The following is a 14,781-nucleotide window of genomic DNA, read 5'->3' as shown; positions in this document are numbered from 1 at the left end:
GACATACATTATATGTATACACTGTTTATCATTACCTAGGTACTGTACAATTGAAGAGGTGGATCACGAACAGCGGCGACTTTGAGCCCCTCAGAATAGCACACCACCAACTTACAATACTAACACTATAATAGCTACTTAATTCTACAGGTACATACATGCAGTTGTGTTCATACCAACTGAGTTACTTACTTCTACAGACTTTACTAGTGTACCCTTGCATGTCAAAGCTAAGTCTGGATGTGTTGAAGCATGTCGGAAGGATGCTTTGCATGCTCAAGTATGTCAAAGCTCAGTCTGAATATGTTAAAGCATGTTGGAAGGATGTGAAGCATGCTGAAGTGTGTCAAAGCTTAGTCTGGATGTGTTGAAGCATGTCGGAAGGGTGTGAAGCATGGTCAAGTATGTCAAAGCTTAGTTGGGATGTGTTGAAGCATGTCGGAAGGGTGCGAAGTATGCTCAAGTATGTCAAAGCTTAGTTTGGATATGTTAAAGCATGTCAGTAGGGTGTGAAGCATGCTCAAGTATGTAAAAGCTTAGTTTGAATGTGTTGAAACATGTCTGAAGGATGCGAAGCATGCCCAAGTATGTCAAAGCTTAGTTTGGATGTGTTGAAGAATGTCGGAAGGGTTTGAAGCATGCTCAAGTGTGTCAAAGCTTAGTTTGGATGTGTTGAAGCATGTTGGAAGGGTGTGAAGCATGCTCAAGTGTGTCAAAGCTTAGTTTGGATGTGTTGAAGCATGTCGGAAGGATGCAAGGCATGCTCAAGTGTGTTGAAGCTTAGTCTGGATGTGTTGAAGCATGTCGGAAGGATGCGAAACATGCTCAAGTATGTCAAAGCTTAGTTTGGATGTGTTGAAGAATGTCGGAAGGGTGTGAAGCATGCTCAAGTATGTTGAAGCTTAGTTTGAATGTGTGGAGGGTGCGAAGCATGCTCAAGTGTGTCGAAGCTTAGTTTGGATGTGTGGAAGAATGTCGGTAGGGTGTGAAGCATGCTGAAGTGTGTTTGCTGAAGTGTGTCGAAGCTTAGTTGGGATGTGTTAAAGCATGTCAGAAGGATGTGAAGCATGCTCAAGTGTGTCGAACGTCGAAGCTTAGTCTGGATGTGTTAAAGCATGTCAGAAGGGTGTGAAGCATGCTCAAGTATGTCGAAGGTTAGTTTGGATATGTTAAAGCATGTCGGAAGGGTGTGAAGCACGGTCAAGTATGTTGAAGCTTAGTTTGGATGTGTTGAAGCATGCTGGAAGGGTGCAAAGCATGCTCAAGTATGTCAAAGCTTAGTTTGGCTGTGTTGAAGCATGTTGGAAGGGTGTGAAGCATGCTCAAGTGTGTCTAAGCTTAGTTTGAATGTGTTGAAGCATGTCGGAAGGGTGCGAAGCATGCTCACGTGTGTCAAAGCTTAGTTTGGATATGTTGAAGCTTAGGTTGAATGTGTTGAAGCATGTCGGAAGGGTGCGAAGCATACTCAAGTATGTCGAAGGTTAGTGTGGATATGTTAAAGCATGTTGGAAGGGTGTGAAGCATGCTCAAGTGTGTCGAAGCTCAGTTGGGATGTGTCAAAGCATGTCAGAAGGGTGCGAAGCATGCCCAAGTGTGTCGGAGCTTAGTTTGAATGTGTTGAACCATGTCGGAGGGGTGTGAAGCATGCTCAAGTGTGTCGAAGCTTAGTTTGGATGTGTTGAAGGATGTTGGAGGGGTGTGAAGCATGCTCAAGTGTGTCGAAGCTCACTGTAGATGTGTTGAAGTATGTTGGAAGGGTGTGAAGCATGCTCAAGTGTGTCGAAGATGTCGGAAGGGTGTGAAGCATGCTCAAGTGTGTCGAAGCTCAGTCTAGATGTGTTGAAGCATGTCGGAGGGGTGTGAAGCATGCTCAAGTGTGTCGAAGCTCAGTCTGGATGTGTTGAAGGATGTCGGAGGGGTGTGAAGCATGCTGAAGTGTGTCGAAGCTTAGTGCGAAGCATGCTCAAGTGTGTCAAAGCTTAGTTGGAATGTATTGAAGTATGTTGGAAGGGTGCGAAGCATGCTCAAGTGTGTCGAAGCTTAGTTTGGATGTGTTGAAGGATGTCGGAGGGTGTGAAGCATGCTCAAGTGTGTCGAAGCTCAGTCTAGATGTGTTGAAGGATGTCGGAGGGGTGTGAAGCATGCTCAAGTGTGTCGAAGCTTAGTTGGAATGTATTGAAGTATGTTGGAAGGGTGCGAAGCATGCTCAAGTGTGTCGAAGCTTAGTTGGAATGTATTGAAGTATGTCGAAAGGGTGTGAAGCATGCTCAAGTGTGTCGAAGCTTAGTTTGGATGTGTTGAAGGATGTCGGAGGGGTGTGAAGCATGCTCAAGTGTGTCGAAGCTCAGTCTAGATGTGTTGAAGGATGTCGGAGGGGTGCGAAGCATGCTCAAGTGTGTCGAAGCTTAGTTTGGATGTGTTGAAGGATGTCGGAGGGTGTGAAGCATGCTCAAGTGTGTCGAAGCTCAGTCTGGATGTGTTGAAGCATGTCGGAAGGGTGTGAAGCATGCTGAAGTGTGTCGAAGCTCAGTCTGGATGTGTTGAAGCATTGCGGAGGGGTGTGAAGCATGCTCAAGTGTGTCGAAGCTCAGTCTAGATGTGTTGAAGCATGTCGGAGGGGTGTGAAGCATGCTCAAGTGTGTCGAAGCTCAGTCTGGATGTGTTGAAGCATGTCGGAAGGGTGTGAAGCATGCTCAAGTGTGTCGAAGCTCAGTCTAGATGTGTTGAAGCATGTCGGAGGGGTGCGAAGCATGCTCAAGTGTGTCAAAGCTTAGTGCGAAGCATGCTCAAGTGTGTCAAAGCTTAGTTGGAATGTATTGAAGTATGTTGGAAGGGTGCGAAGCATGCTCAAGTGTGTCGAAGCTCAGTCTAGATGTGTTGAAGCATGTCGGAGGGGTGTGAAGCATGCTCAAGTGTGTCGAAGCTCAGTCTAGATGTGTTGAAGCATGTCGGAGGGGTGTGAAGCATGCTCAAGTGTGTCGAAGCTCAGTCTGGATGTTTTGAAGCATGTCGGAGGGGTGTGATGCATGCTTAAGTGTGTCGAAGCTCAATCTGGATGTGTTGAAGCATTACGGAGGGGTGCGAAGCATGCTCAAGTATGTCAAAGCTTAGTTGGAATGTGTTGAAGGATGTCGGAGGGGTGTGAAGCATGCTCAAGTGTGTCGAAGCTCAGTCTAGATGTGTTGAAGCATGTCGGAGGGGTGCGAAGCATGCTCAAGTGTGTCGAAGCTCAGTTGGGATGTGTCAAAGTATGTCAGAAGGGTGCGAAGCATGCCCAAGTGTGTCGGAGCTTAGTTTGAATGTTGAAGCATGTCGGAAGGGTACAAAGCATGCTCAAGTCGATTGAGCTTCGACACACTTAAGCATGCATCACACCCCTCCGACATGCTTCAACACATCCAGACTGAGCTTCGACACACTTGAGCATGCTTCACACCCTTCCGACATGCTTCAACACATCCAGACTGAGCTTCGACACACTTAAGCATGCTTCACACCCCTCCGACATGCTTCAACACATCTAGACTGAGCTTCGACACACTTGAGCATGCTTCACACCCCTCCATAATGCTTCAACACATCCAGACTGAGCTTCGGCACACTTGAGTATGCTTCGCACCCTTCCGACATGCTTCAACACATCCAGACTGAGCTTCGACACACTTCAGCATGCTTCACACCCCTCCGACATGCTTCAACACATCCAGATTGAGCTTCGACACACTTCAGCATGCTTCACACCCTTCCGACATGCTTCAACACATCCAGACTGAGCTTCGACACACTTAAGCATGCTTCACACCCCTCCGACATGCTTCAACACATCTAGACTGAGCTTCGACACACTTGAGCATGCTTCACACCCCTCCGACATGCTTCAACACATCTAGACTGAGCTTCGACACACTTGAGCATGCTTCACACCCCTCCGACATCCTTCAACACATCCAAACTAAGCTTCAACACACTTGAGCATGCTTCACACCCCTCCGTAATGCTTCAACACATCCAGACTGAGCTTCGACACACTTGAGCATGCTTCGCACCCCTCCGACATGCTTCAACACATCTGACATGCTTTGAAACATCCAAACTAAGCTTTGACACATTTGAGCATGCTTCATGCTCAAGTCCTAAGCTTTGACAAACTTGAGCATGCTTTGCATCCTTCTGACATGCTTCAACACATTCAAACTAAGCTCCGACACACTTGAGCATGCTTCGCACCCTTCTGCAATGCTTCAACACATCCAAACTGAGCTTCGACACACTTGAGCATGCTTCACACCTCTTTGGACATTCTCCAACATGTGATGCTTTCATCACTCTCCTCATGTCATATAATTATTCTATAAGTTTTTAACTAAATCATTTTATTTTGAGAGCCTTATTTGTTACCCTGTCACATAAGTTCCCAATATGTATTCCATAAGTTCCTCTTCTGTACTACATCAGTATCCTGCAAGTTTCAGATATAAAACCCTACCTATCAAATACTTATCTAGTACTTCATCAGATAATTTTTCCTATAAGTCTTGTGCTATTGTTCTAAAAGTATGTGACCTTATTGAATACTTATAGTTTCCGACAATTCCATTTAAATCCCATAAGTTCCACATTTGTTATTGTTTCTTATGTAAAACTTATGTGACAGGGTTGTCACATTTATCTTCAATAAGTTCTTTCATAAGTCCGCAATCTTATCGGGCTTTCATTTTTCGACAGTATCTTATAAGTTTTCGCTAAGCTGCGCAAACTTATTAGTCATTGCATGCAGTGTAGATCGGCAAATATTTAATAGATAGATCAGAGTAAACCGGAGGCTATATCAGAAACTATCGGAACCAAATCGGAACTTGTTCTCGGTCCCGATTGTTGATTGAATTGAACATCAGGCACCTTTAACACTACCTTTTCACAGCTTTTCACCGGTCGATCTTCCTCCTGTTGCAATAAAACTCCATTTACATATGTGCATCCTTCAGTGAAGATGGTTCAAGCGGAAATTTTTTTTTTCATTGGTTGCGTCCATATGAACTTGGATCTATATATATGACTACGACGGTAGTTCGTTGCATCCGAGATGGTACAGCACACGATTTTGTGATCGTATCTGGCCTATGTTCCCCGCAAAACACGCAAAGAATTTTGTACTAGATGTACATACATGGCTCCAACGAAAGGAGTCATTCCACACATATGCTACACCTTGCTACACAAAGAACTTCGTTCGAAACGTATGTACATGACTCCAACGAAAGGAGTCATTTCGCACATTTCCTACCGTGCGACGCAAGGACCAGGAGGAGAGTCATGGAAAGTAATCAATACATTTCAGGATGGGATGTAGTAAGATATTTAGTTGTAGTTAGAGAGTTCCAGTAAAGTACATGTTATGTATACAGGCGTAATGTACACAAGTTATCATCTTTATCGTTAGTACTAGTACCGATGGCGTTCAAAGATTCATAAGATAGCACGAAATAGTTCGTCAGTTATGGTGAGTAGAGATGTACATTATGGGGTGACGGCAAGGAGAACAAATAAAACGAGGGTATTCTGTGAAAGCACTATTCAAGCGACAACCGCACATTGTCCTAGTCCGGGGTGCCCGAGAGTATAAGAATTGAGAAAAGACCAGGCGTTGTCGGAGGTGTATATTTGTAATCAGGCTCTCTGCCGTCGTCCTGTTTCGAGGCTTGGAGAGTCGAAATCAACGGAACCAGAATGGCATCTTTCATGCAAGGTTCACACGATTGTTTTGGCCCAAGATTGGATACAGAACCGGACAGATCGCTGTAGTGGTAATGATCCGCAATACGCCAGGCACTGGAGATGTCGCCTTCATCAGCAGCAAGACTTGATATCGATACGGGCACCGGATAGGGCAAGGAAACTGGTTCCTTGTATTCCCAAGGAGGAGGAGGATCGTACCAGCTTTTTGAACCTATAATGGACTCATCACCAGTGTCCGTTGTGTCCTTTGCTTCAAGGATGACACCCTCTTCGAAGTTTCTGATATTCATAACCCAATCACAGAAAAGAGACCTTGAACGCTCGTGAGTTGATACTCTAGAATCCCACATGAAAACATGAGCATTGGAACCCACCTAAAATTTAACAAGGGCGTAGACAAAAAAGACTTACTCATAAGAGCACTGTTGACAGAGAAGAACGTGAGGGCCGAAATGCCTTGTCGGAGGGAAGCTAAGAGGGAGTCTTCGCGTCTTGGGCGTAAGTCTTCTTTGCTATCGAACTCCGATCCTGCGTACAAGTGGTGCTGATGGTGATCGTGAGATGGGGAGATTGAACTTGGATCTGACGACTGAGACGAAGATGACCATAATTCTGGCGTTTGTCCGGAGGGTATAGAACGTATACGGACAACTTCCCGAATGAGTGTTTGACAAGCCAAAGCCCAGAGCGTCTACGGGAAGAACATCAGCATAAAAGTTCGTCATAGAACGTGAAAGGCGTAGGAAGAAAGAGATGAAACAGACGGACCCCCATTATAGGATTCACGCATCCGAATTCGGCTACATTCAATCCACCTCCGTGAACCATGGCCTGCGCACTCTTTATGCAGCTCTGGCGGCAATCCGCATCCGAATGTGAGAACGTCTCATTCAAGCGTATGATTGACCCGTGTATCAGGGAGTGAGCGAGATGTATTTCTCGGAGTGCTGACAGATTTCGACTTTGACGGTCAAGTTCTTCCAGCGGAGATAGTTGGGAACGCAGGGAATTAATCAAGTACTGTACGGATTGGAACGCCGCAAAAAGGGTTTGGGCATCGCGCGCGGGCATGTCTACGGCGAACGAAGTAGTATAAGATCTAAACAAATAGAACGAAGAAATTGGCTGAAAACAACGTACTTGGATAATACTGCCCAGCGACGAACGAAGCTTGATGGAGAAGCAAAGATGCTTTCGTGATCATGTTCGTCGTACTTGCAAGCTGATGTTCGTCCTCCCTCTGTTGGATATGGTTGAGGAATTCATAAACTGTTGAAGAGCTACGAGGTGGCAGGATGTTCTGTGCATAAACAGGAACTGACGCTGAGCTTACTCCAAGCGCGGATGAAAGATGTTTGAAACGGAACACACCTTTTTATACATATCCATGTCTAACGGCCATGGCGTATCGATCTGGCATCCGGGAGCATCAAATACACCGCACACAGACCTAGGAGGGTCCACTGCGACGGCAACATCTCGATAGAGCGTGAACACGGCCCAAAACGCGTTAATGCGTTCACCTTCCTCAATTGGATCTTGCGGGGGAGGAAGACTGATCGACCCACCCAGGACTACTGGGGCAGACGCCAAGATCGGATTTGAGCTCCACTGCTGTTGCTGAGAAGACCGAAGAATGTTCAGCCTACAGCCTAGAGCAAGCGATGCAGCACTAGAGGTATGACGTTTGGCTTCGAGAATGTTACCGTTACGGAAAAAATAGTACCCGAGCAAGGTCTCGGCTTGGATAGTATGCATGAATCGATGTGGATGTGGGTCAGATGTGCTCAAATCCGAGGCTGTATCTCGAAGGGCTCGCATAAGCAATGTGTGTTCGAGATCCTTATGCTGAGTTTGCGGCGACAGGTGGATGCCCCATAGATACACGGTACTCAAAAGACCCCGACATGGCCTGGATTGGTGCCCGAAATGTAAAGGGAGAAGAGCTGAATTTGTGAAACGCGAAACATTGAGGAAAAACCCGAAGGATGATGCATGTGTAAAAAACCATTCGAGGCTGCCACAGACTTAGTAGAGCATGAATAGAATAAGAGACTGTAACGTACAGATGTCTAGTTGCAGGTAGAGCAATCCCTGGCTCGGTGGCAGGTGAGGCAGAATTTTTTCTATCCGATGATCCAGATGATCCACCTAATCAAAGTTATGAGTTGTGCAATTCAGTATAAGAAGACAAGACCATACCAGGATGAGGACTAGGGATGTTTGCCGAAGGAGACATTACGGAAAACGGGGATGACGGAGAACTATGAGTGGAATACGAAGAGGATGGTGCGTCAATCTTTATCTGAATGGATGTACCGCTTTCATGACTTTGACCGTGCTCGTATGGATTATGAAGCGCCATCGGTGGTGTCTCTTCGGGATGTTCATATTCTCGGAGACGAGCCTCTAATCGCGAAACCGTCTCTTCAAGCGTTCGAGTTCTTGACCTTCCCGGGCCGTCAGCATATTCGCAAGGATCGTCTTTCGGAGTACGTTGACAGGGGCCACATATTGGTCGAGTACCATCGCACCTCTGAGGATAATTTGTTCAGGAAAAGTGCAACCATCAGCGAAGGAAGCGTACAATCTTAAGGAACCTGTAGATAGAGGTTGAATTTGTGTGAGATCGTCAATAGGAAAAAACGCGCCTGCATGTCAAGCAAGCCTTTCCTCTCTTCAATGGCTTCGAGGTGCCAGCACCAGGCGGGGTGTGTTGTCTCTGCGCGTTATTGGAAATCATGAAGATACAGCGCGGGAGTTAAAATTACAGCAGCAAAAGAAAACACAGCCAGTCCGAAGGCCAATGTAACAGAAATTGCGAGTTCAGCTCGCATGTTCGTTGTTCGTTCTTATATACGGCCGGGATTGAGCATGACTTCCTTTTGAAGCGGATCTTCAGTATCGGGAGGTGGATCTATGGTAGTCCTTAATTTAGTCGGTAAATATGTAGACCGTCGAGACGAAGCTTAGGAAGAAAAGAAAAAAGCTGTGATCGTCAGGGTGAAAAGAAACGCGTATTCCCGGCTGGTGAGAAAATTGATAAATTAGCACGTGCTGCATTTATTTTGACCGACCTTCGAAGCTTCAACCTAGACTTCAATAGCGCTCCTCAGAGTCACTGGGCTGGCGGTTCATTAAACTTGCCAACTCACTTATCGTTGACATGCCCACGACTGCGGAATTATCTCAAGAAATTCATCTCTAAACATACATTTGCAAAGATTCTTGACTTTACCGTCCAAGTTTCTGTTCCTCGCTGTACAACCAGATGAAGAGCATTCAATCGTGCCTGGTGGATGAACACTCAATCTCTCGAAACGAAGGACCTTCATGATTTCCTATCGCGTCGGAACGGATCTACGCATTTGTTGTGAGTTACAAGCAAACCTTCATCCGCACCGTATATCGTTCATACTGACCTATGCACAAAGTCATATTTCTCTTATATATTGCTGACGTGGCTGAACGTGGCTTCGTCTGTGATTGACTGGTTAACCAAATTCTTATCCACCGAAATTTGTCGTCCCTATGCCCATATTGCGCACTGCGAATTGCATTACCTTCAACGAACAAGATGTGCCGTGCTGAAGTTCAATCCATTCGCTACCTCGTCAGTCAATTTAGTATGGATATTGAAGTCTTTTTCGGACAAGGTACGCGCTATATCCAAGTACAAGACGCGGTAGCGAGGTATGTGACTCAGATGCTGTACTTTTCTATACCCCACGTGAATCCTGGAGCGCTGGAGCCTCCTGCCTCGTGTATTGATACCAGTCACCGCCATTTAATGTCTCACTCACCAGGTACCAGTCAAATTGTGTATAGATGAGCTCCTCACCACTCCGCAAAAACAGTCCAAGAACGTGTTCTTAATGGTCATTTTCGGTGAATTTCCCTTCCGACTGCGGCGACGTTCTGCAACAGTCTTTCCCGTAAGTAGGTATTACCTTCTTCGGCATTTATTTCCTCTCTACTTTAAGCATCTTTGTCTCTCCGACTGATCGGAAGATTGTCAGATCATCTGTTCATGTAGCTTTCCGACTAAATTTGGCTAGGACCAGGTAGGTACACAAGTATGTCGCTTCAGTTTGTTCTGCTCATTGATTGGCTGGTTTCATCGATAGGATTGGTTTCAATATGTCCGAAATTCATACATTTTCTCATCATATGTGCTGAGTTAGCTTCACCTTCACAAATTAACACATACTCTGTGTAGGTATATTCAGGTACTACCTGTTGAAGGTTGAGGCCTGAGGCTTGTTTCGGGCTTGACACATGTTTGAGCCTCAGGGTTGTTTTAGCCTTTGGCAAAGGAAAAGGTTACCCTTGTCAAGGTCCTCCACATGAGCATGAGCTTCACGCAGGCTTCACGAGAAGAGTAAGTCCTTAGCGCTTAAATTGATATAACCTTTCCGTGTGTCTTTCTGATTTCCTCCATTTGCTCGAAAGTCGCACTGTGTCCAGCCCTAAAGAACCCGACTCGGTCGATTCGTTATCTGAATAGACCAAGTCTAATTCAATCAACCAGTGTAGCAATTCAGGCCGTCGAAGTCTGACTGACCGACTCAAAGACATGGGCTGTCTACAGTAATTTGCGAAAAGCTTTGCACATCATGATGCATTGGATTTCTCCCAGGCTTTCAAAATATTTTTGCCAGTTTCCTTGTTCTGGGAAACAGACAGATAAACATGAACAAATGGCGAGAATAAACATGCAAAGAACTAGCAAAGCACTTGTATCATCATATGTATCACTGGGCGGAAAAGCTCATAAATCACGTGACTTTTAGCAATATTACCATAAACTTATAATTTCCGAAAACTTTCAAAAGTTTACAATAAGTTTTGACTCTTACATTGAATTTACATAAGGGCATATTTTTTTTTTTGCATCCTATAAGATTGCTGTAAGTAGCAATACTTACAGTCAACTTTTTGAATATTTTTAGCAAAAGATATAGTAAATTTCCCATAAACATTTAGCTTAAAAAACTAACATCAAATTTACTATGAAATATATTGTAAGTTTGCAGACTGACAGGTAATGATATTTTCCCATTGGCTTTGCATAAGCTTGATAATTTCAGGTCGACTTTCTATGAACTTTCAATTAAAATTATAATAAAATTATGATTAAATTACAGAACTACTTGTAACACTATGTTGTAAGGAAAACCAAGGACTTTCAATGAACATTCAATATAGCTTGTCACTCAAAAGATTTGTTTAAAATTCACCATAAGTTTTCTGCAATATATAATCCATAATTCTGGTGACTTTGAGGAATATTACAGGGAACTTATCATTTCCAAAAACTTTCAAATGTTTACAATAAGTTTTGCCTCTTACATGGAACTTGCATAAGGATTTTTTCTCTTTTTTTGCATTCTATAAAATTGCTGTAAGTAGCATTGTTTACAGTCAACTTACTGAATGTTTTCAAACAAAGATAAAGTAAATTTCCGACTAAACACATAGCCAAAAAATTAACATCAAGTTTGGCATAAATATACTGTAAGTTTGCAGACTGACAAGTAATGATACCTGCCTATTGGCTTTACACAAGCTTGATAATTTCGAGTCAACTTTCTTTTGAATTTTAATTGAAATAATGATAAACTTATGGTTAAATGACAGGACTAATTGTGGCATTATGTTCTAAGAAAAATGAAGAACCTTTAATGAACTTACAAAACAACTTCTCACTTATGAGATTTGCTTGAAGTTCACCATAAGTCTGATAACTTCAGGTCAACTTTCCATGAAATTGCAATTTAAATAGTAATAAACTTATGCTGAAATTATAAGGCTACTTGTAACACTATGTTGGAAGGAAAATCATGGATTTTCAGAGAACTTTTGATGTGACTTGTGACTGGAAACATTTGTTTGAAGTTTATTATAAGTTTTCTGCAATATATAACCTACAATGTGGTTACTTTCAGGAATATTATGGGGGACTTATAATTTCCACAAACATTGAGAAGTTTACAATAAGTTTCAACTCTTACATGAAATTTACACAAGGGCATATTTTTTTTTCTGCATCTTATAAGATTGCTGTAAGTAGTATTACTTACAGGCAATTTTTTGGATATCCAGACAAAACACTAAGCAGAAAATCTCATCAATCACAGTGACTTTGAGTAATCTTATGATCCACTGATCTTTTTCTGAAATTTCTTTGTAAGTCAAATTACTTACAGATATTCTTTTGAAAATTTGTAAAAAAGATCCTAAATAAATTAACACAAACTTATGGGCAAAAAATTTAAGATCAAGTTTGCAATAAATATATTGTAAGTTTTCAGACATATATTTTTTTGTTGGCTTTTAATAAGATCTCTGAAAGCTTGATAAATTACATGCAACTTTCTATTAATATTGAATCAAAAGAATCAGAAACTTATAGCAAATTTATACAGAACACACCTGGAGAACACTTTTGGAGGATTCCTTGCTTGGAAAGTAAGAAAAGTCATAACTTTTGATCAATATATGATTATATTTCCAACTTATTGGATTTGAGAAAGATTTAGCATAATTTTTTTGCATTATACAAAATTTATAATGAAGGATTTCTATTTCCTGGGCAGGGTGTAATATTACTGTAAGTTTAATGCATTTGGATAAACTTATTGAATGAGTTTGTTGATAGACAATTAGAGACTTATAGGCAAATGGTATCTCCTAAATTCTTTGTAAGTTTATTAACTTTTAAGTAAAGAATTTGTACATAGTGTAAGTCTCCATAAGTTGGCACTACTTACTAAAAACTTATGCAAACCAAGGCAATGCATCCACTCCATCTGGTCTATCCAAGTGATCTGTTCCATTTGTTCACTCAATCCATTCCACCTGTTCTATCCAATCAGTCCATCTGTTCTATCCAATTGATCCATTCCATCCATTCTATGCATCCACTCCATCCATCTCATCTGTTCTATCCAATCAAGCCATCTGTTCCATCCATCCATCCATCCACTCCGTCCGGTTCATTTAATTAATCCATCCACTCCATCCGTTCCATCCAACCGATTCATTCCATCCATCCACTCCGTCCATTCCATCCATCCATCCAACCAATTCATTCCATCCATCCACTCCATCTATTCTATCTATCCACTCTGTCTGTTCCATCCAATTAATGCATGCACTATGTCCGTTCCATCCAATTAATCCATGCACTCCGTCCGTTCCATCCATTCCATCCATCCATCCACTCCGTCCGTTCCATCCAATTAATCCATGCACTCCATCTGTTCCATCCAATTAATCCATGCACTCTGTCCGTTCCATCCATTCCATCCATCCACTCTATCTGTTCAATCCAACCCAATTCCATCCATCCATCCATCCACTCCATCCGTTCCATCCAATTAATCCATGCACTCCGTCCGTTCCATCTAGTTAATCCATGCACTCCGTCCATTCCATCCATTCCATCCATCCACTCCATCTGTTCCATCCAACTGATTCATTCCATCCATCTACTCTGTCCATTCCATCCAATTAATCCATGCACTCCATCTGTTCCATCCAGTTAATCCATGCACTCCGTCCGTTCCATCCAATTAATCCATGCACTCCGTCCACTCCATCCATGCCATCCAATTGATCTGTTCCATGTATCCAATCGATCCATTCCATCCATTCTATGCATCCACTCCATCCATTCCATCCAATTGATCTGTTCCATGCATCCACTCCATCTATTCCATCTAATCCATCCACTCCATCCGTTTCATCTGTTCCATGCATCCACTCCATCTATTCTATCCAGTTGATTCACTCCATCCATTCCATTTTGTGATGGATCTAACACTAAATGCAGAGTAAGTCGTCGAGCTCATCACTCCGAGTCATCTCTGACCTGTGCAATTGATAGAATCTTCTATCAATTTCTCCACTGTTCTGTACAAGTATCTAACAAGTATAAATCTACATAGCATGTAAGGAATAATGACCTTTTTACGATTCTTTGAATATCATCTATATTGAGCTTTACTTCGTGTGAACGTAAGCTAATCCGAATATCAGCGCACTTGACGCCTCGTGCTCATCGTTGATTTCGACTTCCCGGCGTCCAACGCGCAAGCTTGACGACAAGGAAGGATATTCATTGTGTCTATCTTAAGGTATATAGTATTTCGTTGATTTGAATCGAGAGTCTTATTCAAATATTACTCAGAAGCATTACACATTTGTTCCATGCATCCAATCGATCCGTTCCATCCATTCTATGCATCCACTCTATCCATTCCATCCAATCCATTCTATGCATCCATTCGATCCATTCGATCTAGTTAATCCATGCAATCCGTCTGTTCCATCCATTCCTTCCATACACTCCATCTGTTCCATCCAACCGATTCCATCCATCCATCCATCCACTCCATCCATTCCATCCAATTAATCCATGCACTCCGTCCGTTCCATCTAGTTAATCCATCCATCCATCCACTCCGTCCGTTCCATCCAATTAATCCATGCACTCCATCTGTTCCATCCAGTTAATCCATGCACTCCGTCCGTTCGATCTAGTTAATCCATGCACTCCGTCCGTTCCATCCATTCCATCCATCCACTCTATCTGTTCAATCCAACCCGATTCCATCCATCCATCCATCCACTCCATCCATTCCATCCAATTAATCCATGCACTCCCTCCGTTCCATCTAGTTAATCCATGCACTCCGTCCATCCACTCCATCTGTTCCATCCAACCGATTCATTCCATCCACTCTGTCCGTTCCATCCATTCCGTTAATCTATGCACTCCGTCTGTTCCATCCATTCCATTAATCCATGCACTCCATCTGTTCCATCCAACCGATTCATTCCATCCATCCATCCAACCGATTCATTCCATCCATCCATCCACTCCGTCCATTCCATCCAATTAATCCATGCACTCCGTCCGTTCCATCTAGTTAATCTATGCACTCCGTCTGTTCCATCCATTCCATTAATCCACTCCATCCGTTCCATCCAATTAATCCATGCACTCCGTCCGTTCCATCTAGTTAATCCATACACTCC

General features: G+C 43.1%; 2 protein-coding genes across 2 annotated transcripts; both read right to left on the bottom strand.

Annotated features, from left to right (window-relative positions):
• Positions 1-5,157: 5,157 nt before the first annotated feature.
• On the bottom strand, positions 5,158-8,840 carry C8R40DRAFT_1240775 (uncharacterized protein). Its single transcript, XM_046233530.1, has 10 exons — positions 8,822-8,840; positions 8,388-8,766; positions 8,324-8,336; positions 7,939-8,272; positions 7,803-7,887; positions 7,108-7,753; positions 6,877-7,036; positions 6,505-6,809; positions 6,111-6,427; positions 5,158-6,048 (listed from the first exon to the last, which is right to left on the bottom strand). The coding sequence occupies exons 2-10, from the start codon at positions 8,477-8,479 to the stop codon at positions 5,598-5,600; spliced, it is 2,403 nt and encodes an 800-aa protein (XP_046081037.1). The 5' UTR covers positions 8,480-8,766; positions 8,822-8,840; the 3' UTR covers positions 5,158-5,597.
• A 4,060-nt stretch (positions 8,841-12,900) lies between these two features.
• C8R40DRAFT_1005776 (uncharacterized protein) lies at positions 12,901-14,510 on the bottom strand (the record flags this gene model as incomplete). The annotated part of the gene is made up of 5 exons (XM_046222802.1): positions 12,901-12,998; positions 13,163-13,229; positions 14,090-14,178; positions 14,266-14,328; positions 14,435-14,510. Coding segments are annotated over 5 exons (393 nt in total), but the record flags the coding sequence as incomplete, so codon positions are not given.
• Positions 14,511-14,781: the final 271 nt, after the last annotated feature.

Source organism: Lentinula edodes (genome assembly GCF_021015755.1).
Source record: "Lentinula edodes strain Le(Bin) 0899 ss11 chromosome Unknown C8R40scaffold_50, whole genome shotgun sequence".
Lineage (NCBI taxonomy): Eukaryota > Fungi > Basidiomycota > Agaricomycetes > Agaricales > Omphalotaceae > Lentinula > Lentinula edodes.
The sequence above is the reverse complement of the archived record's forward strand: the minus strand, read 5'-3'. Positions and strand labels throughout refer to the sequence as shown.